This window comes from Schistocerca piceifrons, chromosome X, assembly GCF_021461385.2.
Source record: "Schistocerca piceifrons isolate TAMUIC-IGC-003096 chromosome X, iqSchPice1.1, whole genome shotgun sequence".
NCBI classification, from domain to species: Eukaryota; Metazoa; Arthropoda; class Insecta; order Orthoptera; family Acrididae; genus Schistocerca; species Schistocerca piceifrons.
The window spans coordinates 395,976,195-396,002,653 of record NC_060149.1 but is presented as its reverse complement, the minus strand read 5'-3'; the positions used below and the strand labels follow the sequence as shown (position 1 = coordinate 396,002,653).

The window sequence follows — 26,459 nt, the reverse complement described above, 5'->3', positions numbered from 1 at the left end:
AACAGATAATAACTGTCTGAAAATAAAAAATTTGCCTTTTTCACTCGAGGGAAGACTTGAACCAAGGACATTTCGTTCCGCCGCTGCTCACGCTAACCACAGGACCACGGGGCTCCTGAGCTCACACTCTCCTTGATGTTGCCTATCTTGCGCATGGACTACTCAGTTTGTATATTTTGCTTTTTTTTTCATAGTTCCACACAACTTCTTCTTGTTTTCTCGATTGATCTGTGTTCAGTTTTTCAAGGCCTATCCACTGTGCCAACTTATAACTAAATCTGAGGGGGATGCGATGGGGAGGCTCCCTTGTCAGTTCTAATAAATAATGAAACGAATTCTAAAGTAGACACTGACTTCATAGAACTGAAAGGTTCCTTGTCTCTAGTATACGGCACAGTTCAAGTAAGACAGTGTTGCTGCGCTAGGCCGCTATGTGTAAGGTACAAATACCGATACTCAAAGAGTAACTATATCTGTAATCTTACAGACACTACGTTTACATGTTACATGTTGTGGACTGACAAGACAGCCAGTCCACAGTGACGGGTAACCGAAAGGCACGCGTTTAAACTCACGCAGGCTGGCGTGAGGTCTGAAACAGGATACGTAATGAATGCTATAAAGAAAAGTACGTAGCTTCTGGAATACTTAACTTTAATCCACATTTGGTGAACATTGGTCTTGTTACTGTACATGCTTCATTAGATACATAGCAAAGGATAAATGGCGCCTTGCTGGGTCGTAGCCATTGACTTAGCTGAAGGCTATTCTAACTATCTTCTCTGCAAATAAGCGAGGCTTCGTCAGTGTTGCGTCGCTAGCTAAGTCGTCCGTACAACTGGGGCGAGTGCCAGTACGTCTCTCTAGACCTGCCGTGTGGCGGCGCTCGGTCTGCAATCACTGATAGTGGCGACACGCGGGTCCGACGTATAGTAGCGGACCGCGGCCGATTTAAAAGGCTACCACCTAGCAAGTGTGGTGTCTGGCGGTGACACCACATTACACACCTTCCGGAAGACGATAACCGAATTTCTAAAACCGTTTTTCTCTGTCGTGTTTACATGTTAAGACCTGAAGCGGATTTGCTAGCCCAGTTAAATATGGCGGCTGGAAAACAGCTGATCCAGTTTATGATTCAGCCAACACAATCGTTATTTCTCCTCTCTTAAATGTTAAAGGTAACAGTTTCATGCTCAGTCTAATATTTCTGCTTTTCCTTCACTGCACTATAATTCCGTATTAACCGAATATCTGAAAACAAGACGTAACTTGACAAACCAAACACAAGTTTCAACACCGATTGCGTTTACATGGTAGCGAAAATCGATAGCGGAATTGGGAAACGGACATCTAGAAACTGATTGTCAGAATCGATTTTGAAGTGCTTACATTACCACCCAGAAGCGGTATTGGGAAATCGGTTTACGGGGTCTGGTTTTGGGAGCGCCATGTAAACGGGGCGACAGTGTGCTTCGGACACTCTCGTCATCCAAAATAACAACAGTCATACTCAGACGGCTGCATGCATACATTCCCAGTTTAATGAACACACTGGCCTCCTATCACACGTCGGATGGACAGCTAAATCAAAGGATCTTAATCCCACAGAAAGAGTTTTAGACTATTTGAAACTGCTGGTGTAACATAGCAGTCAACATCCAAGCAACTGGGTAGCTCTACGAGATCTAATCGTCAATGAATGTCTTCAGCTGGATATGGCATACCCAAGGAAACTTGTGGACGTCCTTCCTTTCCGAAATGAGGTAATTATGAAAGCTGGGGTCGGTGTTACACAGTATTAGCGTAATTCCCCTAGTGGTGGCTATTTTATTGTGTAATTTGCTTAGGCGTTTGTTGTCATGTACCAAGCAGACTGAATTTTAGGAACATGCATACTCAGTGCAACAGTTATAGGTAAATGATGAGGTAGTGCATACCACGCGTAGGAGAGGAAGAGTGCAGAGAGCGCCGATAAGGAGAGGTGGAAGTGACGCCAGTCGCGCAGCATGTAGGCGGCGGCTGCCATGATGCACAGGCCCACGGTGAACGGCAGCTGGTAGAGCACTGACACTGTCGTCCGGTGTCTGTCTCCCGAGATCTCCATTGCTGAAATCAATGCATTCGTTAACCAAATTGTACAAAAATCGCACAGTCAGAAATAATTCGGATGAACTTAGAGCATCTACCACAGGCGCGGATTGAAGTTAAAAACCTCTAGAGCAGAGCCGCCCAGAAAGGAAGACTGAAATACACTGAAGCGCCAAAGGAACTGGTATAGGCATGCATATTCAAATATAGAGATAGGTAAACAGGCACAATACGGCGCTGCGGACTGCAATGCGAATATCAGACAAGTGTCTGGCGCAGTTGTTAGATAGGTCAGTGCTGCTACAATGGTAGGTTATCAACATTTAAGTGAGTTTGAACGGGGTGATATAGTCGGCGCATGAGCGATGGGACACAGCATCTCCGAGGTAGCGATGAAGTGAGGATTTTCCCGTACTATCATTTCACGAGTGCATCGTGAGTATCAGGAATCCGGTAAAATATCAAATCGCCGACATCGCTGCGGCCGGAAAAAGATCCTTCAAGGACGGGACCAACGACGACTGAAGAGAATCGTTCAACGTGACAGAAATGCAACCCTTCCACAAACTGCTGCTGATTTCAATGCTGGGCAATCAACAAGTGTCAGCGTGCGAACCATTCAACGAAACATCATCGGTATGGGCTTTCGGAGCCAAAGGCCCACTCGTGTACCTTTGATGACTGCACGATACAAAGTTTTACGCCTCACCTGGGCCCGTGGACACCGACATTAGACTGTTGATGACTAGAAACACGTTGCCTGCTCGGACGATTCTCGTTTCAAATTCTATCGAGCAGATGGATATGTACGGGTATGGAGACAACCTCATGAATCCGTGGTCCCTGCATGTCAGAACGGGACTGTTCAAGCTGGTGGAGGCTCTGTAATGGTGTGGGGCGTGTGCAGTTGGAGTGATATGGGACCCCTGATACGACTAAATATGACTCTGACAGGTGACACAAACGTAAGTATCCTGTCTGATCACCTACAGCCATTCATGTCCATTGTGCATGCCGACGACCTTGGGCAGTTGCAGCAGGACAATACGACACTCCACACGTCGAGAATTGCTAAGAGTGGCTCGAGGAACACTTTTCAGTGTTTAAACACTTTCGCTGGCCACCATACTCCCCAGACATGAACATTATTGAGCATGTCTGGAATGCTTTGCAACGTGCTGTTCAGAAGAGATCTCCAGCCCCCCGTACTCGTACGGATTTATGGACAGCCCTGCAGGATTATGGTGTCAATTACCTCCAACACTACTTCAGACATTAGTCGAGTCCATGCCACATCGTGTTGCGGCTTTTCTCCGTGCTCGCGGGGCCTCACACGATATTAGGCAGATGTACCAGTTTCTTTGGCCCTTCTGTGTAGTTTATTACGGATTTTTAATTCTCAGGAAACATCTAGAACATTTTCCACAGTGATGTAATTAATGACAGTCAGTGCTTCTAGAACTGTTAAAATCGAGTGATGTTTTCAAACAGGTAGTAGCTGCACCATGGAACACCGCTTAAAGGTGCGCCTTCTCTGATGCATCTGGCGGCGGCGGTCATCGCAGTGCTAGCCTCTTAACATGAAGCCCCGAGTTATCTCGTTTTATTATTTTGAAAGAAACTTAAAATCCCCAGTATACTCGGACAACTTAAAAACAGACCTTCGAAAAAATAAAACGCCGCTGATATCAGTTTAAGTATTGACAAATATGTGTTCTCCCACTAGGGAGCATTTGGTACTAATTTTGTAGCCTGACTGCCGTGTTTTGGTTAAGTGGTTGAAACTAGATATCGTCATTACTGTGTGCAGCTTTGGATAGTCGACATCAAACGCGTGCTTTCAGACTCTTTCCTATATTATTGTTTAGGAAATGCTTTCAAAAACGAATTACTATAGTGATCCTGTGTTTGACATTGCATTTAGCGGCTCAGAAAGCGCAGACGAATGTGATGTTACTTCATTAGAGACTGAAACTGACGATAGTTCGTCAGTTGAGCGACAAGTGGTCGCCTGCGGTACCAGATAAATACATCCACTGTGCTCCAGCCAGCTTCTCCAACATTTATGTTCTCAAAAAACCGTTGTGAAATACATGGTTAGACTTCACAGTTACACAGAAATTAAAAAATTGTTCCAAGTTCCATCATATTTTAGTCGAAGTTCAATGCACGAGTATACTCGGGATATTTTTATTGGCATTTTTAAAAATTTTGAGCTTTATATGAATGTCAATCATTACAGGATGTTTTTCATTAATAGAAAATACTTTTTTGGAATATAATTTGAAAAAAAAGTTAAGAATATAATGATGATCACAGCAGACACATTAACGAGTGACTACCCATGAAGCGGCTAAGGCCTACTGTGATAGAACTATATGAGAAAAATGAGTTTTCCGATTTCCTTGTTGAAAGAAATCTTGTTTGTAAATGAAGCATAGATGCATCAGCTTGTGCAGTTAGTTTTTCGGTGCAGGTTTTGCTTTTTCTTGAAAGAATTGAAAACCACTTCATTCCATTTTCCACATTTTCTTCACTGAACATACTTCTCATTAGATTTATAGGAAACTAAATGGCACATGAATTTGACTTTCCAATCTGTATGATGAAATTGCTATTTTTTGATATCGATCACAGTTATTGTGATGCTTAGAAATTAAGTAACCAGTCGCATAAAATTTGAAGGAATTTCAGTAAAAAATGTGGTTCCTGTCCTGGTCAGTTGCAATTTAAACAGATTCCCGATCATATTCTTTCATTAAACAAGAACTTATAAGAAGCTCATTATTAGAAAATGAGAACATCGAAGTTGTTCACTTAGATTGTTGCAAACGCACACAATTTCTCCTGTCATCAGCTATCAATGAACTTTAAGAATTACATTATTGCATTGATAAATCTGTAGTTACTTATATACATATGGAAGTTTCGCATATTAGCTATATGGCAAAGTATTTTTCTTTTTGTGTGTCATTACTTACCAAAAATCTATTTCAGTGTGTTGAGTTGTTTATTGAATATGATTGTTATTACGAATAATTCACTACATTTCCATTGTAGCACACATGGAGAGAAATGAGTGCAATATATGAACTCCATTTTCTCGACAATGGAGATAGATATAAACCTCGTCTAAATAAAAATTCAATATGTTAGTTACATTTCATATGCAGCAATATATGGCCTAACATTAACCAATCACAAACTCTTAGCGACTTCTATTTTCCATCGCAAATCACTCGAATTTTGTGCAGTGGCCGATACAATTTGGAAATATCACAGTAACTATGACTGTCAACGAAAACGTAGGCAGTGCTCCATGATGCTGACATATGGGAATATAAGTAACTAAAGAATCAATTTTTGTCACAAACAGTTTATTTAAAATCGTGTGAAAAAGACTGCAGACCAGTGCAGACCAGGTGGTGTGCACGTGCTGTTTTCCATCTCAGACTGTCCCTCTCTGCGTGTATCGTAATCAACGAAGCCAATAATATGTCGATTCGTGTAGCTGCAAATTTTTCTACATTCGTCATGACCAACCAACTAAAAATCCTATCCAGTGTGAGTGTGGGGGTGGGGGGCGTTGAAAGGTCACTTTTTTGTGTTTTTCTGGACCATCTCGAGAACCGCGTCTTCCAACGAAGCCGGCCGAAGTGGCCGTGCGGTTAAAGGCGCTGCAGTCTGGAACCGCAAACCGCTACGGTCGCAGGTTCGAATCCTGGCTCGGGCATGGATGTTTGTGATGTCCTTAGGTTAGTTAGGTTTAACTAGTTCTAAGTTCTAGGGGACTAATGACCTCAGCAGTTGAGTCCCATAGTGCTCAGAGCCATTTGAACCATTTTTAGCCTTCCAACGAAAATTTTTCCCGCTATCAGATAACTACATTAAATTTCCTGCAAATGAGGCCCTACTCATTTTTTCTCTAGAACACACTGCAAGGGATGGAAAATCGCAAATCATAAGAGCAGTGTATTAATGGTATAAAAGTAACGTATGTTGTTACATACCGTGGGTTAAGAACAAATATTAAGTGTTTGTACCACATCTAAGTGCAGTGAAACCGTATTAATCGATAGAATCTGTTCTGGAGTGTAACAGGGTGGAAAGGTCCCAATAAATGTTAGAAATGTGACGGAAGGAGGTAATGCATCTACCTGCCCCATAGGTCTGCAAAATGAAGAGCAAGCAGGCAATTTCCCATTCATTCTACCACACTACGTCTCAAAAAGCAACTGAATGGTGTTTGACAAAGTTATACCGACCCTTCCGCAGTTCGCCTTATGAATCACTGGCGACGCAGTGTGCAGACACTCCTGGGTGGGGTGGGGGCGGGGGGGGTTATTTTCCACAAAATGTGTTAACACTACATTGAATACAGATATGAGTTGTTAATACGACAAACGCAAGAAAAGCGCATGGGCGTTTTATACGTAAATCTCTGCATACTGTTGTACACTGCTACAGAGGAAACGGATTATTGTATGGCAGTTGTAGCTTTCTTCCGGGACAGGCGACTTCCTCCACCGTGAGCGATACTCTATTTTCAGTTTACAGACAGACTTTATCTCTTCTGCATTTCTTATCTCGTTCTTTTATGTAACTAGAAAAAAAAATAGCTCTAGCACTATGGGACTTAACATCGGAGGTCATCAGTCCCTTAGAACTTAGAACACTTAAACCTAACTATCCTAAGGACATCACACACAGCCATGCCCGAGGCAGGATTCGAACCTTTAACCGTAGCAATCGCGCGGTTCCCAACTGAAGCGCCTAGAACCGCTCGGCCACCGCGGCCGGCTACGTAACTAGATAACGTAACATTATATAGTACAATTATTTTAACTGCATTAAGTGAGTACTTATTTGCAGTGGTTAAGTGAGTTTTTATGTAAAATAAGTTGCTGTAAACAATGGCTGAGAATTGCTTAATTTTTAAGTGTAATGCTGTCCGTGATCTATGTAGTGTTGGTAGGAAAGGGATTGGACTGGTAAATGCTGTGTCTTGCTGCTGCTTGTCGTTCATAGCATTCTGTAAAGCTGTGTAACCACATTGTAGTCACTTGGTGGTGAATTAATGAATGACCAGAAACTTACTGCACTTCAATCAGCACTAATTGTGTTACTCGTAAATCGCATAAATCTCTCCCATTCAGGAAATGCTGCCACTTGTAGAGTCGGCTGCACTGATTGGAGCCATTTTTTTCTAGTTACATAAAAGAACAAGATAAGAAATGTAGAAGAGATAAAGTCTGTCTGTAAACTGAAAATAGAGTATCGCTCGCGGTGGAGGAAGTCGCCTGTCCCGGAAGAAAGCTACAACTGCCGTACAATAATCTGTTTCCTCTGTAGCAGTGTACAACAGTATGCAGAGATTTATGTATAAAACACCCATGCGCTTTTCTTGCGTTTGTCATATTAGCAACTCAGGCTGCAAGGTGGCCGTTAATATATCTGATGGAATGGGAGTAAACAAGTTTAAATCTAGAACAGTAATCTCCTGCAACTTATTGCTTTACTTGAAATATCTGAACTTCTATAACATCTGTTAAAGAGAAAGGCAATTTAAGCCTCTGGGGATGTTGGGAAAGCTGAGGCAGGAGTGATGCACTAGATATCCTCAAGCTGCAAAAAGTACTCCAGCCATTCATTGTGGAGACAACGAAATCGGCAATGTAGAATACCTAGTGAGGGAATTTCAGTGTGGTAGACAGCTGACAGCTCCAGCTATAGATCTTTTTGTAAAATACCTCTTTTAACAACTACAAATAAAGTCTTACTTAATAATCTGAAATTAACTCCACCATATAAACACAAGATCAGTGAAGTTATTTTGTCTTTTAATATGAGAGGACTGGTCAGTAAATGCTGGGAAGACATAGTCTGTCTGTAGCGGCTGATTTACATAAACAGTAGCACCTCGATAATCCGACCTCGGATGGTCCGACTCTCCGCTTAGTTCGACCATCCCATTTCCGGTGTCTGGCCTGGACTTATCGATGACTCACCGTCTACCTTATGGATCAGCAGGCAGTTGACAGCTGCTCGCTGCGATAGTTCGATCAGGTTTAGTCTAAACCAACTTGTTTGTAACTCGATCAAGCTGCGAGGGGTAGCCGCGCGGTCTGAGGCATCCTGTCACGGTCCACGTGGCTTCCCCCGTCGGAGGTTCGGGTCCTCCCTCGGGCATGGGTGTGTGTGTTGTCCTGAGTGTAAGTTAGTTTAAGTTAGATTAAGTAGTGTGTAAGCCTAGGGACCGATGACCTCAGCAGTTTGGTCCCACAGACCTTACCACAAATTTCCAATTAACTCGATCTATAAGTGCTATTGCGCACTTTTCATGTAAGACATTTGTTTTATAAATTTGTGACAATGTTCTTCCTACATACTAAAACGTGTAAAACTAAATTATGGCATCAACTAAACGTAAACATTTGACGCTGTCTTTACAACCGGACGTTGAAGCCAGTAACGTAAGTGAGTGGGTCAGTACGGCTGACGTAGACTGCACAATGGAAGCAGAATTAACTGACGACCATCTTCTTGACGCTGTAGCTCCGTAAACCGACGAGAACGAGAAGGGTGACGACGAAAACGAAGAAAATGAACCTACTCTTTGAGTATCACATACAGATGCTAAAAATGCACTTTATATGGCCCTCCCTGCACATCGAAGAAAGCTCTACGTCTACCCATATATACGTTTTGCGGACTAGGAAATGGCGGAACATCGCGGCAAAATCAAGACTGTCGTCTGCTAAGCAAAAGAACGTTTTACTTTTTGTCCTATTTAGGAACCGAACATTTCTTACCGTGTGATACCTCATGATCTAAACAAGTAAGTGCAAATAAGTTTTGCGTCAACGCAGTGCTACAATAAGGTAAATACAGAAGTAAAACTTTCACTCAAAGTACCAAAGTACCATTTTCTTACCGTACAATACAGCCGTATTCTACAGTACAGGCACTACTGTACATCACCTTTTCATGTAAGACATTCTGATGTGTGAACGTTTTCATTTCGTTTTGTTACTGCTGTAACATGGAACAATATTTCAGACAGTATTTCTAGTCGAAAATTAAAGCTGTATTTTCCTGTATTGGGATGTTATGGGTCAATAAAAGCGTTCCTCTGATAATTCGATATTTTTAGCGTTTCAGCCTTGCACCCAGTCCGAGGTTCTACCGTAAGCTCACGAGGCACGGATCTAGGGACGGCAGCCTTAGATGTCGGCATTTTTTGCATTGTATTTATTTTAACATTTTATGTTTTAAAATAACTGCACTTACAAATGACAAAAATTGTTGATATCGTGAGATAGCTTGATATTTTAAACAAGCCGTAAGAATGATAATCGACAATACAAGCTTTGAAATGATATTAGTTTGCTTGGTGACTGAATGGAAAATCAAACACTCAATTTCCATCTGGAATCGTGTTTATGAAATTGTTCACTAATATTTTAAAGCAAACTATCAGGACGACAATCGAAAATACGCGCCTTGAAACGTTGTTATTCCGAGTCTGCTGTCGGTGTCTAACTTCTGTTCATTGAGAATAGAGAAAGAGGCGACAATGAAATTAAATTATTTTGTATTGCCGTTCTTGCCTTCACGGTTTTATTTCATAGCAAATTTCGGTCAAGTAATCCAATCTAGTCATTTGATCACTGTCGTGTTTAAAGTAAAATGCTTTGTACTCGTGTGCCGTGTGGTACGATTTTCAACTAGATGCTTCTTATTCGCAAACTTATTTTCCGTTATGTTGGTGCTGGTTGAAAATTTCGTAAATGCCTTTAACATGAATAAGTGTGACGAAAACAAAGGGGAAAAATTAAGTGGGGAGGCATTTCGGAAATTAGCAAATGAAAATCGAAAACTAGAGGTTAATGTTCTAAAAACGCTTGGTAGAGTAGACAAATTTTTCACAATAAATGTTGCTGATTCGACTTCAGGCAGTACTGATTATAGATCTAGCACTACAACTGTAGTGAAAGAAGTAAATGCGAACGAAACAACAGTTACAAATGAAGAAAAACACATTGTTCCTGAATTCGAGCCTCGCAGCCGCGTGGGATTAGCCGAGCGGTCTAATGCGCTGCAGTCATGGACAGTGCGGCTGGTCCCGGCGGAGGTTCGAGTGGCATGGGTGTGTTTGTCCTTACAATAATTCCCACCTTTCCACCCAGTTACAACCCAGAACAGAATCTGTCACTTAATACGGATCTACTGCACTAACAAGGGAAACTCCCCATCGCACCCCCCTCGGATTTGGTGGTAAGAGGGCCCAATGGACAGGCCGTCAAAAACTGAACACAGATCAAGCATGAAAACAGGAAGGTGTGCTGGAATGTGAAATAAAAGCAAAATAGAAACAGTGAAAGGTCCATGAACAAGAAGAGCAATGTAGAGCAGTGGGGAAGGAAAATGGCGTCGTGCTTAAGTGGTTATGGTGTTGGATTACAGCGCGGGCGAGCCTGTAACAAACCTTCTTCATACAATTATTTTTTTCTTTTTTATCAGTTATAGAATATGAGTCATGTGGTAAGAATACCTTACTATCGCAAGTAAATGTGATGAATAGTGAGAGCGGGCGAGATACCATATAGATGTCTCACAGAAATAAAAACAACAAATAAACGGGTGTGAACTATAACAAAGGAATTCAAGAGTTAAGACTTCCAAAACGGAACGCAACTTCAAAAACGTTAAAAATATATGTTTTGACAGAGTATAGAGGAAATTTGTGTGATTGTGAAATTGTTGCGTTCATTTGTGACACGCTATTAGGTGTTCATCATTTCCTTGGGAATAATCACATTGACATTAGTACGAACACCAAATCGGGCACGGAGGCATATCTTACTCACTAGTCGTACAAGTTAAGCGCATCGACAAGAGGTTCCTGTCATATGACACACTACTGTCACTAATGCATATCTATGACATACCAAACGTGTTTGCCGGTGGAGGATTCGGTTGATTTGTCACTTTGTCGTCATAGTACGACACAGACACAAATTTGAATAAATCGAACAGCGAAAAAAAGAAAAAAGATAAGAGCGAGGTTGGAACCCGGCTCGCCCGCATGGTAATCCAACACCATAACCACTTAATTATGACGCCATTACTCTGCATTGTACTTCTTGTTCTTTGACAGTTCACTGTTTCTATTTTGCTTTTTTTTTTCAGAGTCTCTCCACTGGGCCCTCTTACCACGAAATCCAAGGGGGGGGGGGGGGGAGAGGTTCCCTTGTTATGTTACATATGGTACAAATATTTAATATTTGTTTCGTAAATAAAACTGCCTTTTTCTGTTGCTAGTTACTTTATTTATCGTATTCCATACGCGTTTCGCCTTCTCCTGTTCTAAGGCATCATCAGTGGGATCTATAACGATACAGGTTTGTTAGTTTCAGATTATTAAACAGTTCACTACGCGATGTTTTTGTAAAAAAAAAGTAATTACTTACGATTTGCTGATTTGCGTTTCCTCACATCTGGTCTGGAGGTCGCACTACCACTTTTATCACTGCCATATAATCACACCTTTGTGTTCTCGCCTTCCACCCACTGTTCACCATGTTTCTCCCTCTTTTATGTGGTGGACTACTGTTCTTTTGTTACTCGATACAACTATTTCGTTGTACACTGTTTTTCACAACGTAAATATTGTGACTCCATTACATGATGCCTTAGAACAGGAGAAGGCGAAACGCGTGTGGGATACGGTAAATAAAGTAACTAGCAACAGGGAAAGGCAGTTTTATTTACAAAACAAGTATTTATATGCTTGCTGCGGAGGATGGCCACACAAAGAAACTTGTTATTTTATATTTATTTCTAACCCACGTTATTCAACAACATACGTTACTTTTATACCATTAAAACACTATTTTTATAATATGTGGATTTTCCAACCCCTGTAACGTGGAAAATATTAGTCCTAGAGAAAAAATGAATAGGACCCCAGTTGTAGGAATTTTAATATAGTTAAAAAAAATGGCTCTAAGCACTATGGGACTTAACATCTGAGGTCATCAGTCCCCTAGACTTAGAACTAATTAAACCTAACTAACCTAAGGACATCACACACATCCATGCCCGAGGCAGGATTCGAACCTGTGACCGTAGCAGCAGCGCGGTTCCGGACTGCAGAGCCTAGAACCGCTCGGCCACAGCGGCCGGCTAATACAGTTCAGTTTGATATCGCGAAACCATCGCTAGATGTCGCGGTTACCTTGATGAGCACTGGACTCGTATTCGGGAGGACGACGGTTCAATCCAGCGTCCGGCCATCCTGATTTAGGTTTTCCGTGATTTGCCTAAATCGCTCCAGGCAAATGCCGCGATGATTCCTTTAAAAGGGCACGGCCGACTTCCTTCCCGTCCTTCCCTAATCCGATGAGACCGATGACCTCGCTGTCTGGTCTCCTCCCCCACAACAACCCAACCTAACCTTGATGAGATGGTTCTCCAACCATGCGTTAGAAGTAGATTTCGGACAAGACATTCAGAATACAGTAACACTAATCCCTGCCTCTGGCAACAATTGTGATAGCGTGACACTCCCAATCTATAGTCTGCCTGCTTAGCTGGGTGGTTACGTGCTTGCCTCCCATGCAGCGGGCCTATGTTCGATTCCCGGGGGGTTCGGGATTTTATGTGGTCGTGGACTGGGTGCTGTGTTGTCCTCATCATAATTTCATTCTCATCTCCGGCACGCAAGTCGCCCAATGTGGCGTCAACTGAAATAAGACTTGCACTCGGCGTCCGAACTTCTCCGGATGGATCCCCCCGGCCATCAATGCCATACGCTCATTTCATTTTTTTCCCAATCTATATCAGCCAAGCTGAAGTTACCCTTCATTACAACAGTATTATCAGGAAAATTACTAACGATATTCTGCAAGTTCTCTCTGAAGCACTCTATCACTACAGCTGCTGACCCAGGTGGTCTATAAAAGCATTTGATTACCATTTTTGACCAATGTTTAATGCTTAATTTCACCCAAATTAATTCACATTCGGAAACTCTGATAACTTCGATAGATATTATCTAGTTCTTTATTGCAATAAATACGCCACCGCCACTGGTGAGTAACCTTTCCTTGCGACAAATATTCCAATTAAAACTTAGGATTTCGTTGCTGTTCACTTCTGGTTTCAACCACCATTCTGTTCGTGATACCATCTGGGCATTATAACCTTCAATAAACGATACTGTTTCTGGGACCTATCCTTGGATGCTAATATCCTTATAACTTTTTCTACATCCGATATGCAAGGACGAGAATTCTCTAAGAGCGTTGTGGTTTATGTAACTTTTATTTTGGCAAGCAATTTGTCTCTGATCCCAAGGGGGTGGTTCTCAGACTTAACACAAACGCCATGTGCACGCCACACGTTCCTTACTACCCAAGTAGCCAGTTCCTGCGTGTAGTGCACGCCAGACCTATTAAGGGGAACCATACAATTCTCCACTCTATAGTGGAGGTGGAGAACTTTGCTTTCGATACCGTCGCAGAGTCGTCTGACCTTCCACACTGCCCAAACCATAGGACAGCAATCGACCCTGGGTACGATGCTATAAATAGCCAGCTTAGCCAGCAACCTGCATGCGATGTTAGTTGCCTGCACCAAATCAGCCATCAGCTGAAAGAAACCAAGAACGGCCTCAGAACCAAAGCAGTAGGCATCATTTGGACCGACATGTGCCACAATTTCCACACAGTGCGCTCGATAGCCTCCGGCAGGACCTCTTCCACATAATGGACGAGACCCCCCCGGCAACCACACCGAGTGGGCACTGACATTCTTTTCGACCTTGCATGCAATTCCCCTAACTTACGCTAAGGACAAGACACACACCCATGCCCGAGGGAGGACTCGAACATCCGACGGGGGAAGCCGTGCGAACCGTATCAAGGCACCCGAGACCGCGCAGCTATCCCACCACTCATTCTCGTGTGAGGACGGACTGTTCAGATGTTACGTGACAGAAGACGCAGTGACAACCAGGTCACCAGTGAATTCCAACGGCACCAAAGGTGACGCACATGTCGCCACCGGCGCCCCGATGTCGCCACAGCTTTGAGAATTAGCCAGAAAGCTTGTCGACTGTAGCCAGTGCTGCTTCGAGCTGTTTACGGCCAGCAGTCAATTCTCCTTTGGTGTGCTCTCAACAAGCACAGTCCCTAGCCATATCGTACCGTGTGAAAGATTGGTATAAGGTCTCAAAAATACACTCCTGGAAATGGAAAAAAGAACACATTGACACCGGTGTGTCAGACCCACCATACTTGCTCCGGACACTGCGAGAGGGCTGTACAAGCAATGATCACACGCACGGCACAGCGGACACACCAGGAACCGCGGTGTTGGCCGTCGAATGGCGCTAGCTGCGCAGCATTTGTGCACCGCCGCCGTCAGTGTCAGCCAGTTTGCCGTGGCATACGGAGCTCCATCGCAGTCTTTAACACTGGTAGCATGCCGCGACAGCGTGGACGTGAACCGTATGTGCAGTTGACGGACTTTGAGCGAGGGCGTATAGTGGGCATGCGGGAGGCCGGGTGGACGTACCGCCGAATTGCTCAACACGTGGGGCGTGAGGTCTCCACAGTACATCGATGTTGTCGCCAGTGGTCGGCGGAAGGTGCACGTGCCCGTCGACCTGGGACCGGACCGCAGCGACGCACGGATGCACGCCAAGACCGTAGGATCCTACGCAGTGCCGTAGGGGACCGCACTGCCACTTCCCAGCAAATTAGGGACACTGTTGCTCCTGGGGTATGGGCGAGGACCATTCGCAACCGTCTTCATGAAGCTGGGCTACGGTCCCGCACACCGTTAGGCCGTCTTCCGCTCACGCCCCAACATCGTGCAGCCCGCCTCCAGTGGTGTCGCGACAGGCGTGAATGGAGGGACGAATGGAGACGTGTCGTCTTCAGCGATGAGAGTCGCTTCTGCCTTGGTGCCAATGATGGTCGTATGCGTGTTTGGCGCCGTGCAGGTGAGCGCCACAATCAGGACTGCATACGACCGAGGCACACAGGGCCAACACCCGGCATCATGGTGTGGGGAGCGATCTCCTACACTGGCCGTACACCACTGGTGATCGTCGAGGGGACACTGAATAGTGCACGGTACATCCAAACCGTCATCGAACCCATCGTTCTACCATTCCTAGACCGGCAAGGGAACTTGCTGTTCCAACAGGACAATGCACGTCCGCATGTATCCCGTGCCACCCAACGTGCTCTAGAAGGTGTAAGTCAACTACCCTGGCCAGCAAGATCTCCGGATCTGTCCCCCATTGAGCATGTTTGGGACTGGATGAAGCGTCGTCTCACGCGGTCTGCACGTCCAGCACGAACGCTGGTCCAACTGAGGCGCCAGGTGGAAATGGCATGGCAAGCCGTTCCACAGGACTACATCCAGCATCTCTACGATCGTCTCCATGGGAGAATAGCAGCCTGCATTGCTGCGAAAGGTGGATATACACTGTACTAGTGCCGACATTGTGCATGCTCTGTTGCCTGTGTCTATGTGCCTGTGGTTCTGTCAGTGTGATCATGTGATGTATCTGACCCCAGGAATGTGTCAATAAAGTTTCCCCTTCCTGGGACAATGAATTCACGGTGTTCTTATTTCAATTTCCAGGAGTGTACAAACAGAGCAGTCAGGGGTAACTAAAATAGTACGAACAGACCCCCGAAAAAGAGTCAGTTACCGAACTGTGGCGCTACTGAGGCTGGAATGAACGCAAAATATAACGAGGAGAATAAAGAAACAATAAAGCCTGCTCTTCAGAGTTCTTGCCATAGCCTGAGACGACAGGCTCTTAAAAAAGAACTCTGTCTACTGAAAATGGATGTAGTAACAGTTGCTTTTTACTGGAAACTCTGCTTACACAAAAGCTACTGCAGGAAATAATGCACTGATCTAAACTATATGCTGTGTACTAACACGAAATTTAAACGTTGTCACGTGATGTAGCACTTTTGGCGGCGGCAAATTGCGGGGGGAAGCCTCCTCGCACAAGGACATGAACTAAGATTTACGTCAAAACAAGAAATGCATAGGTATACACCGATGAGCCAAAACATTATGACTACCCGCTTAATGGCTTGTTTGTCACTCTTTGGAACGAAATACATCACTGATACAGCGTATCAGGGATGCAACAGTTTGTTGGTAGGTTTGTGGCGGTATGTGTATGTGTACGCACAGGTCACATAATTCGCGTAAATAACGGGCCTCTGATTTGCGTACGTGGTGAAGCCGCCCAACAGCGACCCAGATGGTTTCCGTGGGATTTACATCAGGCGAATTTGGTCGCCGAGATATCAACGCGAGTTCACTGTAACGCTCCTCAAATCACTGTAGCACAGTTTTGGCTCCGAGACACGAACAGTTATGCTGCTGAAAGATGACATCACCGCCGGGGAAGACACCAAGCATGAAAGAATGCAGGTGGTTCGTAGTTGTCAGCGTGTCTTCGATTACTACCACAGGTCCCATGCAAGCACAGGAGAATGTCTCCCGTAGCATAATACTGCTTCCACTAGTATGTGTCCGTGGGTTCGCTGCACGTTTTGAACAGCCGTTCACCTCGATGATGGCGTTGTGAAGACGACCATCGACCTAGTGTAGCAAAAATGTAATTTACCCGAAGAGCTGACTTTGCCATTGACTGACAGTCGAATCCCAATGGTCCCGTCACCCGTGACCACTGCAAGCGTAATTGACGATTCAAGTTGTGAACACGTGGGGGTAGTCTGCTGTGGAGTTCCAAGTTCAGCAACGTACGATGAGCGGAGTGCTCAGAAATACTTGTGCGTGTACCAGCAATGTGTTCTTTTGGCAGAGATGCCACAAATCACCGTCTATGCTACTTTACAGAGCAGACAAGCCTCCGAACCCTATGTTCGTGAAGAGTCGTGGACGTCCAACCATTTAGTGCCTAGTGGTAGTTTCATTGCCCTTCTACCGCTTTGCATAGATGCTCGCGGTAGTAGCACGTGAACATTTGACCAGCTTCGCCGTTTTCGAGATACTCGTTCACAGGCTCTGCGCAATAATAATCTATCCTTCGTCAGTGTCGGTTATCTCAGTTGATTTCCTCATTTGCAGCCCATGTCCTTGCTAGGGTGATCCCCAGTGCTTGTCTGCTCCGCTTGCCTACTGTTGTTACCGCGTCACATGCCTGCAACGCCACCAGACGTCATCCAACGTCGCGGTTGGCAGTGGTCATAATGTTTTGGCTTATTGGTGTATTTTACTCCATCGCAGAAGTAAGTGAAATAAACAGAAACTAAACTAAATTACTGTGTATCAGCCAACTGCTACTGCTGCTAACGCTGTTGACGCTTCTCTGTACCTTTCTATTATGCTTTGATTCGTCATTAACCGATGTTTAATATTAACCTTTTGATACTTTTAAGGATAAATGGTTCAAATGGCTCTGAGCACTATGGGACTTAACTTCTGGGGTCATCAGTCCCCTAGAACTTAGAACTACTTAAACCTAACTAACCTAAGGACATCACACACATCCATGCCCGAGGCAGGATTCGAACCTGCGACCGTAGCGGTCGCGCGGTTCCGGACTGTGTCGCCTAGAACCGCTGAGCCACATCGGCCGGCTATCAATTGCTAAGTGACACGTGCTCAGGGATCGTGACAAACGGTCGCTGAAGAGGGTTGTGACGAAAAACAGGAAGACGACGGCTGCAGAAGACTCTGCGGGATTGAACGACGCATTCGGGAGTCTTGCCAGTACCAAAACAACACGAAGGGAGCTTCATAAGCAGGGAACTACAAGGCGAACTGGAAATCTTGTCCCACACGTCAGTGGTGCAAATGCCCCGAAGTCATAAAACCTTGTCTGTGGAGCAATGAAAGAATGTCATTTGGTCGGATGAGTCTTGTTGCACACTGTTTCCAGCTTCTGACCGAGTTTACCTGCCAAGAGTGAAAAATGGCGGAGGTCCGGTGATGATTTGGGCGGCCATTCGTGATATTCCATGGACCCCATACATACTCTGCGAGGTGGCACTACCACTGTGCCTGAACAGGTCCATCCCATGGTACAACGTTTGTTCCCCAGTGATGATGCTGTGCACACAGCTCGCATCACCCAAGACTGGTTTTGTGAGCACTAGGATGCACTGTCGCATCTCTCCTGGTCCCTACAGTCGCCAAATCTCAGTATTATTGAGCCTTTGTGGTCTTGTTTTGGAGAGACGTATGAGCGATTGCAATCCACTTCTATCATCGTTACCTGTACTTGCCACTATTTTGCAGGAAGGATGGTATATGATTCTCATGAAAACCATACAGTACTTTTATTGTTCAATTGCCGTGTCGAGTGGAAGTTGAATGCCAAAGATTTTCCTACACCATATTAGACATGGTAATGTGTTTTGTTTTTGGTGTTTCCATATAAAGGAACTTACTGGACGCAATAAGTATCACATAGATGGCGACTACATATCCTTGTCTAGATCTTGTATCCACTTCGTGGCATGCGATACGGCTTCTATAAAGTTCTCAGCTGATCCATCGCATTTTCTTACGGGGCACACTTTTATGATGTGGTCCAGAGTCATCTCCGGTACACCAGAGTCACAACCTGGGCTGTCCACAGGTCCCCACTTATAAATCGTGGTCTTGCATTTAGAGTAGCCGATACGTATACGGTTGAGTCTAGTGCAGTCTTTTCTTGGGAAGTCGAACCCTCGCAATGCTGTTGAAGGATTATTTATGATATGATGATTACTAAGTGAGATCTCCCAGTTCTTTTTGTACATGTTCATTAGGTTAAAGGTGTTCTGGGCTCTTCCATATCAGTTGTTCCTTATTGGCTACTGTGGATACTTTAAAATTCCATCGAAAACCATATAGGACCTGCATTTATCCATTCCGAGACGAATTCAAGCTGTTTCGAATGCTATTTGTTTTCCGACACTATATTAGGTGTCGTTATATGTCGCATTTTTTGTGTTTCCTTTTTTTTTATCCAACCCCTGTATGTTTGATAACAAGTTTATAACACACCATTCAACAAAACCCGACGTTTTAATTTCACAGAATGGTTACATGATTAGTGAAACTGAGCAGTTCAAATTTCTAGGTGTTCAGATAAATAGTTAACCCACGTTCAGGATCTTGTAAAAAGACTTATTGCTGCTATTTTTACTATTCGAACGGTATCTGAATAAGTTATCGTTCGACAGGAAAAATTGTCTACTTGCTTATTTTCATCTTCCCATTCTCAAACGACATTTTTGGCTCAGAAACGGGCAGTTCGGGCAATAAGTGGTGTATCTTCGCGAACCTCTTGTCAACCTCTGTTCACTAGTCTGGGTATTCTGACACTGATCTCTCAACAGGGTGGTCCATTGATCGTGACCGGGCCCAATATCTCACGAAATAAGCGTCAAACGAAAAAAACTGCAAAGAACAAAATTTGTCTAGCTTGAAGGGGGAAACCAGATGACGCTTTGGTTGGCCCGCTACATGGCGCTGCCATAGGTTCAAAAATGGTTCAAATGGCTCTCAGCACTATGGGACTTAACATCTGAGGTCATCAGTACCCTAGAACTTAGAACTACTTAAACCTAAGTAACCTAAAGACATCACACACATCCATGCCCGAGGCACGATTCTAACCTGCGGCCGGCTACCATAGGTCAAACGGATATCAACTGCGTTTTTTTAAAAATAGGAACCCCCATTTTTATTACATATTCGTGTAGTACATAAAGAAATATGAATGTTTTAGTTGGACCACTTTTTTCGCTTTGTGGTAGATGGCGCTGTAATAGTCACAAACATATGGCTCACAATTTTAGACGAACAGTTGGTAACAGGTAGGTTTTTAAATTAAAATACGGAACGTAGGTACGTTTGAACATTTTATTTCGGTTGTTCCAATGAGATACATGTACCTTTGTGAACTTATCATTTCTGAGAACACATGCTGTTACAGCGTGATTACCTGTAAATACTACATTAGTGCTATAAATGCTCAAAATGGTGTCCATCAACCTCAATGCATTTGGCAACACGCGTAACGACATTCCTTTCAACAGCGAGTAGTTCGCCTTCCGTTCAAATGGTTCAAATGGCTCTGAGCACTATGGGACTCAACTGCTGAGGTCATTAGTCCCCTAGAACTTAGAACTAGTTAAACCTAACTAACCTAAGGACATCACAAACATCCATGCCCGAGGCAGGATTCGAACCTGCGACCGTAGCGGTCTTGTGTCGCCTTCCGTAATGTTCGCACATGCATTGACAATGCGCTGACGCATGTTGTCAGGCGTTGTCGGTGGATCACGATAGCAAATATCTTTCAACTTTCCCCACAGAAAGAAATCCGGGGACGTCAGATCCGGTGAACGTGCGCGTCATGGTATGGTGCTTCGACGACCAATCCACCTGTCATGAAATATGCTATTCAATACCGCTTCAACCGCACGCGAGCTATGTGCCGGACATTCACCATGTTAGAAGTGCATCGCCATTCTGTCATGCAGTGAAACATCTTGTAGTAACATCGGTAGAACATTACGTAGGAAATCAGCATACATTGCACCATTTAGATTGCCATCGATAAAATGGGGGCCAATTATTCTTCCTCCCATAATGCCGCACCATACATTAACCCGCCAAGGTCGCTGATGTTCCACTTGTAGCAGCCATCGTGGATTTTCCGTTGCCCAATAGTGCATATTATGCCGGTTTACGTTACCGCTGTTGGCGAAGGACGCTTCGTCGCTAAACAGAACACGTGCAAAAAATCTGTTATCGTCCCGTAATTTCTCCTGTACCCAGTGGCAGAACTGTACACGACGTTCAAAGTAGTCGCCACGCAATTCCTGGTGCGTAGAAATATGGTACGGGTGCAATCGATGTTGATGTAGCATTCTCAACACCGACGTTTGTGAGATTCCCGATTCTCGCGCAGTCTTTCTGCTACTGATGTGCGGATTAGCGGACATCAGCTAAAACACCTACTTGGGCATCATCATTTGTTGCAGGTCGTGGTTGACGTTCACATGTCGCTGAACACCTCCTGTTTCCTTAAACAACGTAACTATCCGGCGAACGGTCCGGACACTTGGATGATGTCGTCCAGGATACCGAGCAGCATACATAGCACACGCCTGTTGGGCATTTTGATCACAATAGCCATACATCAACACGATATCGACCTTTCCCGCAATTGGTAAGCGGTCCACTTTAACACGGGTAATGTATTACGAAGCCAATACCGTCCGCGTTGGCGGGATGTTACGTGATACCACGTACTTATACGTTCGTGACTATTACAACGCCATCTATCACAAAGCGAAAAAAGTGGTCCAACTATAACATTCATATTTCTTTACGTACCACACGAATATGTAATAAAAATGGGGGTTCCTATTTAAAAAAAAGCGCAGTGGATATCCGTTTGACCTATGGCAGCGCCATCTAGCGGGCCAACCATAGCGCCATCTGGTTTCCCCCTTCAAGCTAGACAAGTTTCGTTGTTTGTAGTTTTTTCGTTTGATGCTTATTTCGTGAGATATTGGGCCCGGTCACTATCAATGGACCACCCTGTATACATACATACATATATTTATTCTTTACTGACGCTTCTTGTTAACAATATCAGCTTATTCCCAAAAGTTAGCAGCTTTCATTCAGTCGACACTAGCCAAAAATCCAATCTACATTTGGATCGCACTTCCACACCTCTTTAGTAGAAAGGTGTGCAGTATACTGCTGCATCCATTTTCAATAAGCTACCACAAGAAGTCAAAAATCATAGCAGTAATCCACGCGCTTTCAAATCGAAACTGAAGAGTTTCCTCATGGGTCAGTCCTTCTATTCTGTTGAGGAGCTCCCTGAAAAATTAAGCTGATTCCTATGTTACATTGTTGATTGCGTTTACTTAAACTTATGGCTTGACTTTTTTGGATTCATTAACATTTTATTTTGTCTGTTATTACTTCTATGTTGTAATTTTATATACTGACACGTTGCATGACCTTGGAAATTTGCTCCTAAATTTGGTCCTACGGAACTAGACGTGGAAATAAATAAATAAGAGAGACGATGAGGCATTAATATTACAAGTGGTAAACTGAAGGTGTGTATGCGTACCCAAGACGAAACCAATAACGAGAATGCCTCCAGTGGCGTTGGCCAGGATGAAGCGGCACAGGATGAACAGAGGGAGCCACGGTGCCAGCGCGGCCGCCGTGCTAGCCAGCACTTGCAGCCCGATGCAGAACATGAGTGGCTTCTTGCGGCCCCACCTGCAACAAATTTTGGAAATTTGTGGTAATGTCTTATGGGACCAAACTGCTGAGGTCATCGGTCCCTAGGCCTACACACTACTTAATCTAACTTACACTGACTTATGTTACGGACAACACACACACCCAGGCCCGAGGGAGGACTCGAACCTCCGACGTGGGGAGCTGCACGGACCGTGACAAGGCGCCTCAGACCGCATGGCTACCCTCCCTCCCCCCCCCCCCCCCAATCCCCTGCAACACACACAGTCATAGCAATGCTAGGCTGCAGCACGGCAACTACAAATGGTCGTGTTCCTAAGATTTGTCAGAGTCCTCGACGCGACCAAAGGAAAAGCACTTACACCAATCCCCAAGAATCACTCTGTACCCCAACAACACTTCGCGTGCCTTTTATTATAAAAAACTTTCTCTTATTTCTTTTCAGTAAATGAACATACACTGATGAGCCAAAACATTATGTCCACTGGCTTAATAGCTTTTTGGTCCACTTTTTAAATGCAATACAGCAGCAATGGAGCTTGACATGGATTCGACAAGTCCTTGTTAGGTTGTGGAGGTACGGTGCACCAGATGTCTGCGCAGTCCCCGTAAATAAAGAGTCGGTGATTCGTGGACGCGGAGTTGGCACCTGATAGCGTCCCAGATGTGTTCCACTGGTATCAGAGCAGGCGAATTTGGCGACAAAGACATCTTTAAGTTCACTATCAAGCTCCTCAGACCACTGTTGCATGATTCTGGCATTGTGACACGGACAGTCATCCTGTTGGGAGATGCCATCGCCGTAGGAGAAGGCATCAAATTTAAAAGGATGCTGATGATTAGCAATAACGTTCACGTGGTCCACAACTGTCACGGAGACTTCGATTACAACCACAGTCGCAAAAGAAGCAGAAGTAAATGTTGAAACTTAATAGTTTTCACTTCAGCAGCTTATATTGCTGAGTGAAATTGAATGCAAGTCAACTTGCATTAACTGCTGAGTGAAACTGGACGTATTGAGCCTACTTTCTCTTTAGTTATTCTCATCATTTCTACACTGACCTACAGAATTTGCCCTGACAAACAGAACTCAAACTTTGTCTATTCATTAATTACTCACAATATTCAATGATATCGCGATCTGACTGCTTTAAAATTGATAACCTGACTTCAAATAATTAATACAAAAGAATGGCCTTGAATTAGTCGAAATCCTAACAAGAACCTAAACATTTCACAAGTCACTTGCCTCACAAAAGTCTTCATCACACGAAGTACACCAATGCCCCAAGCACCAATACTGCCATCTAAATAAAAGATTCTAACTACTGAAGGCTCTAACTACTAATAGGCATGTGGTTAGCAAAGGAAAGGTTCAAATGGCTCTGAGCACTTTGCGACTTAACTTCTGAGGTAATCAGTCGCCTAGAACTTAGAACTAATTAAACCTAACTAACCTAAGGACATCACACACATCCATGCCCGAGGCAGCATTCGAACCTGCGACCGTAGCGGTCGCTCGGTTCCAGACTGTAGCGCCTACAACCGCACGGCCACTCCGACCGGCAGCAAAGGAAAGATTTTGTTGCAGAGCAAACAATGTATTTACCAGATTTTACTTTAATCAAGTGACAACCAGTTCAAAAAAAATTATATAATCATCAGTAATAAATCTCCATGACGGATGCACATTCAGACCGTCCGCTCGCGCTAATACTGCAAACCTCCAACACTGCTAATTATTAACGTCTAATCTCCATCACTGCTGACTACTCACTCCCAACTTCCATCACTGCTGGCTGTTCACCTCCAACTGCGAGTCCGACCAGCCACAGAGTCTCTTACAGAGCGCCACAGCATTGTCAGAGTTATTAATGCAGAGCACTATATAGCGCTGCCAACATACAAACACATAAACAGGCTACTTACAATGACCCCCATAGGATAATACTGCCTCTCATGATAAAGGATGTGCGCTGAATGGTGTGCTTTAAGACATCTGTGCCTATGCACCATCACTGTACTCTTTTGTCAGATCTGTCAGTCACCATCAATCCCGCTGCTCTACTGAGCGAGGAAACCTCGCACCTCGATGTTCTGTGATGAGGTGTGACGTCCAACACTTTGTCGCCCACTCGTGGTTTCACCTTCGTTGAATAACTTTCCATATATGCTCACAACGGTAGCACGTGACCAGCCGGCCAGCTTCGCCATTTTCGAGATGTTCGCTCCCAAGCACCGACTGATAAGAATCTACCTTTTGTCAAAGTGGCTATGTCAGTAGATTTCTCTATTTGTGGCCCGTATCGTCGATAGAATGATCCCCCATTCAGCTGCGGTGTCCCAGGAGGAATGATCAGTATTCAGGGATATGACGGGAACGGTCATTTGATGCAAAAAACTTCATGTGGACATCCGAGGTGTGTGAGGGAATTAATGAGACAGAGAACACTGCGGGTGATCTGACAACGCTGTACTGTCCTACTTGTGTAGACCGCTGTGTACATCCCTCAGTCCGAGCTTCAGTTCCAAGAAATTCCTCAGGGCGCCATCAGAGGAGTTGTGTTTTCGTTGTGTTTTACGAAAACGGAACAGCGTAATTTAGAGCAACGTTATGCCATTAAGTATTGTGTTAAACTTGGGGAATCCGCGAGTGCGATCTTTGAAAAGTTGTAACAGGTCTATGGGAAACATTCCTTACTAAGAACAGAAGTTTTTCGCTGACACAAATCATTTTTGGAAGGCCGAGAACACGTTGAAGATGAACCTTGCTCAGGGAGACCTTCAACGTCAAAAACCAACGAAAACGTCGAACGTTTGCGTGCTCAAGTGAGATCAGTCCTCCAGGATAAAGTGTCAACCAAGAGTTTCACAAAGATGTCCCTGAAAGGCCCATGAAAAGTGTAAATCGAGTGAGACCGGACATTGTAGACAAGAGAATGCTGCATCATTACAATGCTCCATGTCAAACGACCGCTCCCATCACGGAATTTTTGGCCTGAAAAGGCATTCCTGTTGTCCCACAGCCCCCCTATTCACATCATCTAAGTAATTGCGACTTTTTTCGAAACTGAAAAATTCTTGAAAGGACGTCATTTTGGGACTCTGGAGAACATTGAAAAGAATGTGAGCGACATATTAAAGGCCCTAGTGGTTGAATCCTTTCAGCGCTGCTACCAGTTGCAAGATCGTCACCAATGTCTGTTTGCCGGCCGGAGTGGCCGAGCGGTTCTAAGCTCTACTGTCTGGAACCGCGCGACCGCTACTGTCACAGGTTCGAATCCTGCCTCAGGCATGGATGTGTGTGATGTCCTTAGGTTAGTTAGGTTTAAGTAGTTCTAAGTTGTAGGGGACTGACGACCTCAGAAGTTAAGTCCCATAGTGCTCAGAGCCATTTGAACCAATGTCTGTTTCTTAGGACATTGTTAAAAATAAGTATCACAAGCCTCTACGATCAAAATAACAATCGTAATACAAACGTTGAGTACGTTTGTCTTCTTGAAACCGTTGCAGGTATCCGAACAAAGTTTCGAGCGATGGGTTTGTAGACAGTATGACACACGATAGTTTCGGCCAGTTCTGGAAGAGTGTTTGGACAGTCGGAGTGGCAAATCCGAGTTCGAGTCTGGCGAAAGTTTTCAGGTGTCACCAAAAGGTAATATCCTCATACATAGTGCAGCTAATGTCAGAAATAATCCACAATTGAGAATGAATTTCGTAATTTTAGTACAGCTGCAGGATTTTCACCAATGTTTGTTTCTTCAAACATTGTTAAAAAAAGCATTTAATATAGATTTGTTTCTGGGCTGGTGGGACACCTGTGTGTCTTATCCACCCAACCTCTTTGACATTTTCTTCTAGCCTAGTCTACTTCGTTGTTTGCAACCGTTTTGCTTGGTATGTCTTCCTGCCATTAAACTAGCCTTTTGAACGCACAGTTGTCTGTGGTGTGTTCTGAATGTGAATGTCTTAAAAATATGCATTTTTCAATTGATACTTTGTATAATGCATATTGTAATGTTAACTAACGTTTGTGCATATGTATATGCATAAACCTGACCATGTATTGAATA

General features: G+C 44.2%; 1 protein-coding gene across 1 annotated transcript in view; it reads right to left on the bottom strand.

Annotated features, from left to right (window-relative positions):
- The window catches only part of LOC124722384 (organic cation transporter-like protein), a 186,606-nt gene that overhangs the window by 78,514 nt on the left and 81,633 nt on the right, over window positions 1–26,459 (bottom strand). The window contains exons 5-6 of the mRNA XM_047247557.1: window positions 22,250–22,404; window positions 1,938–2,106 (exon numbers count right to left, since the gene is read on the bottom strand). Of these exons, the coding sequence (XP_047103513.1) occupies window positions 1,938–2,106; window positions 22,250–22,404 (324 nt within the window). The remainder of the gene's footprint in view (window positions 1–1,937; window positions 2,107–22,249; window positions 22,405–26,459) is intronic.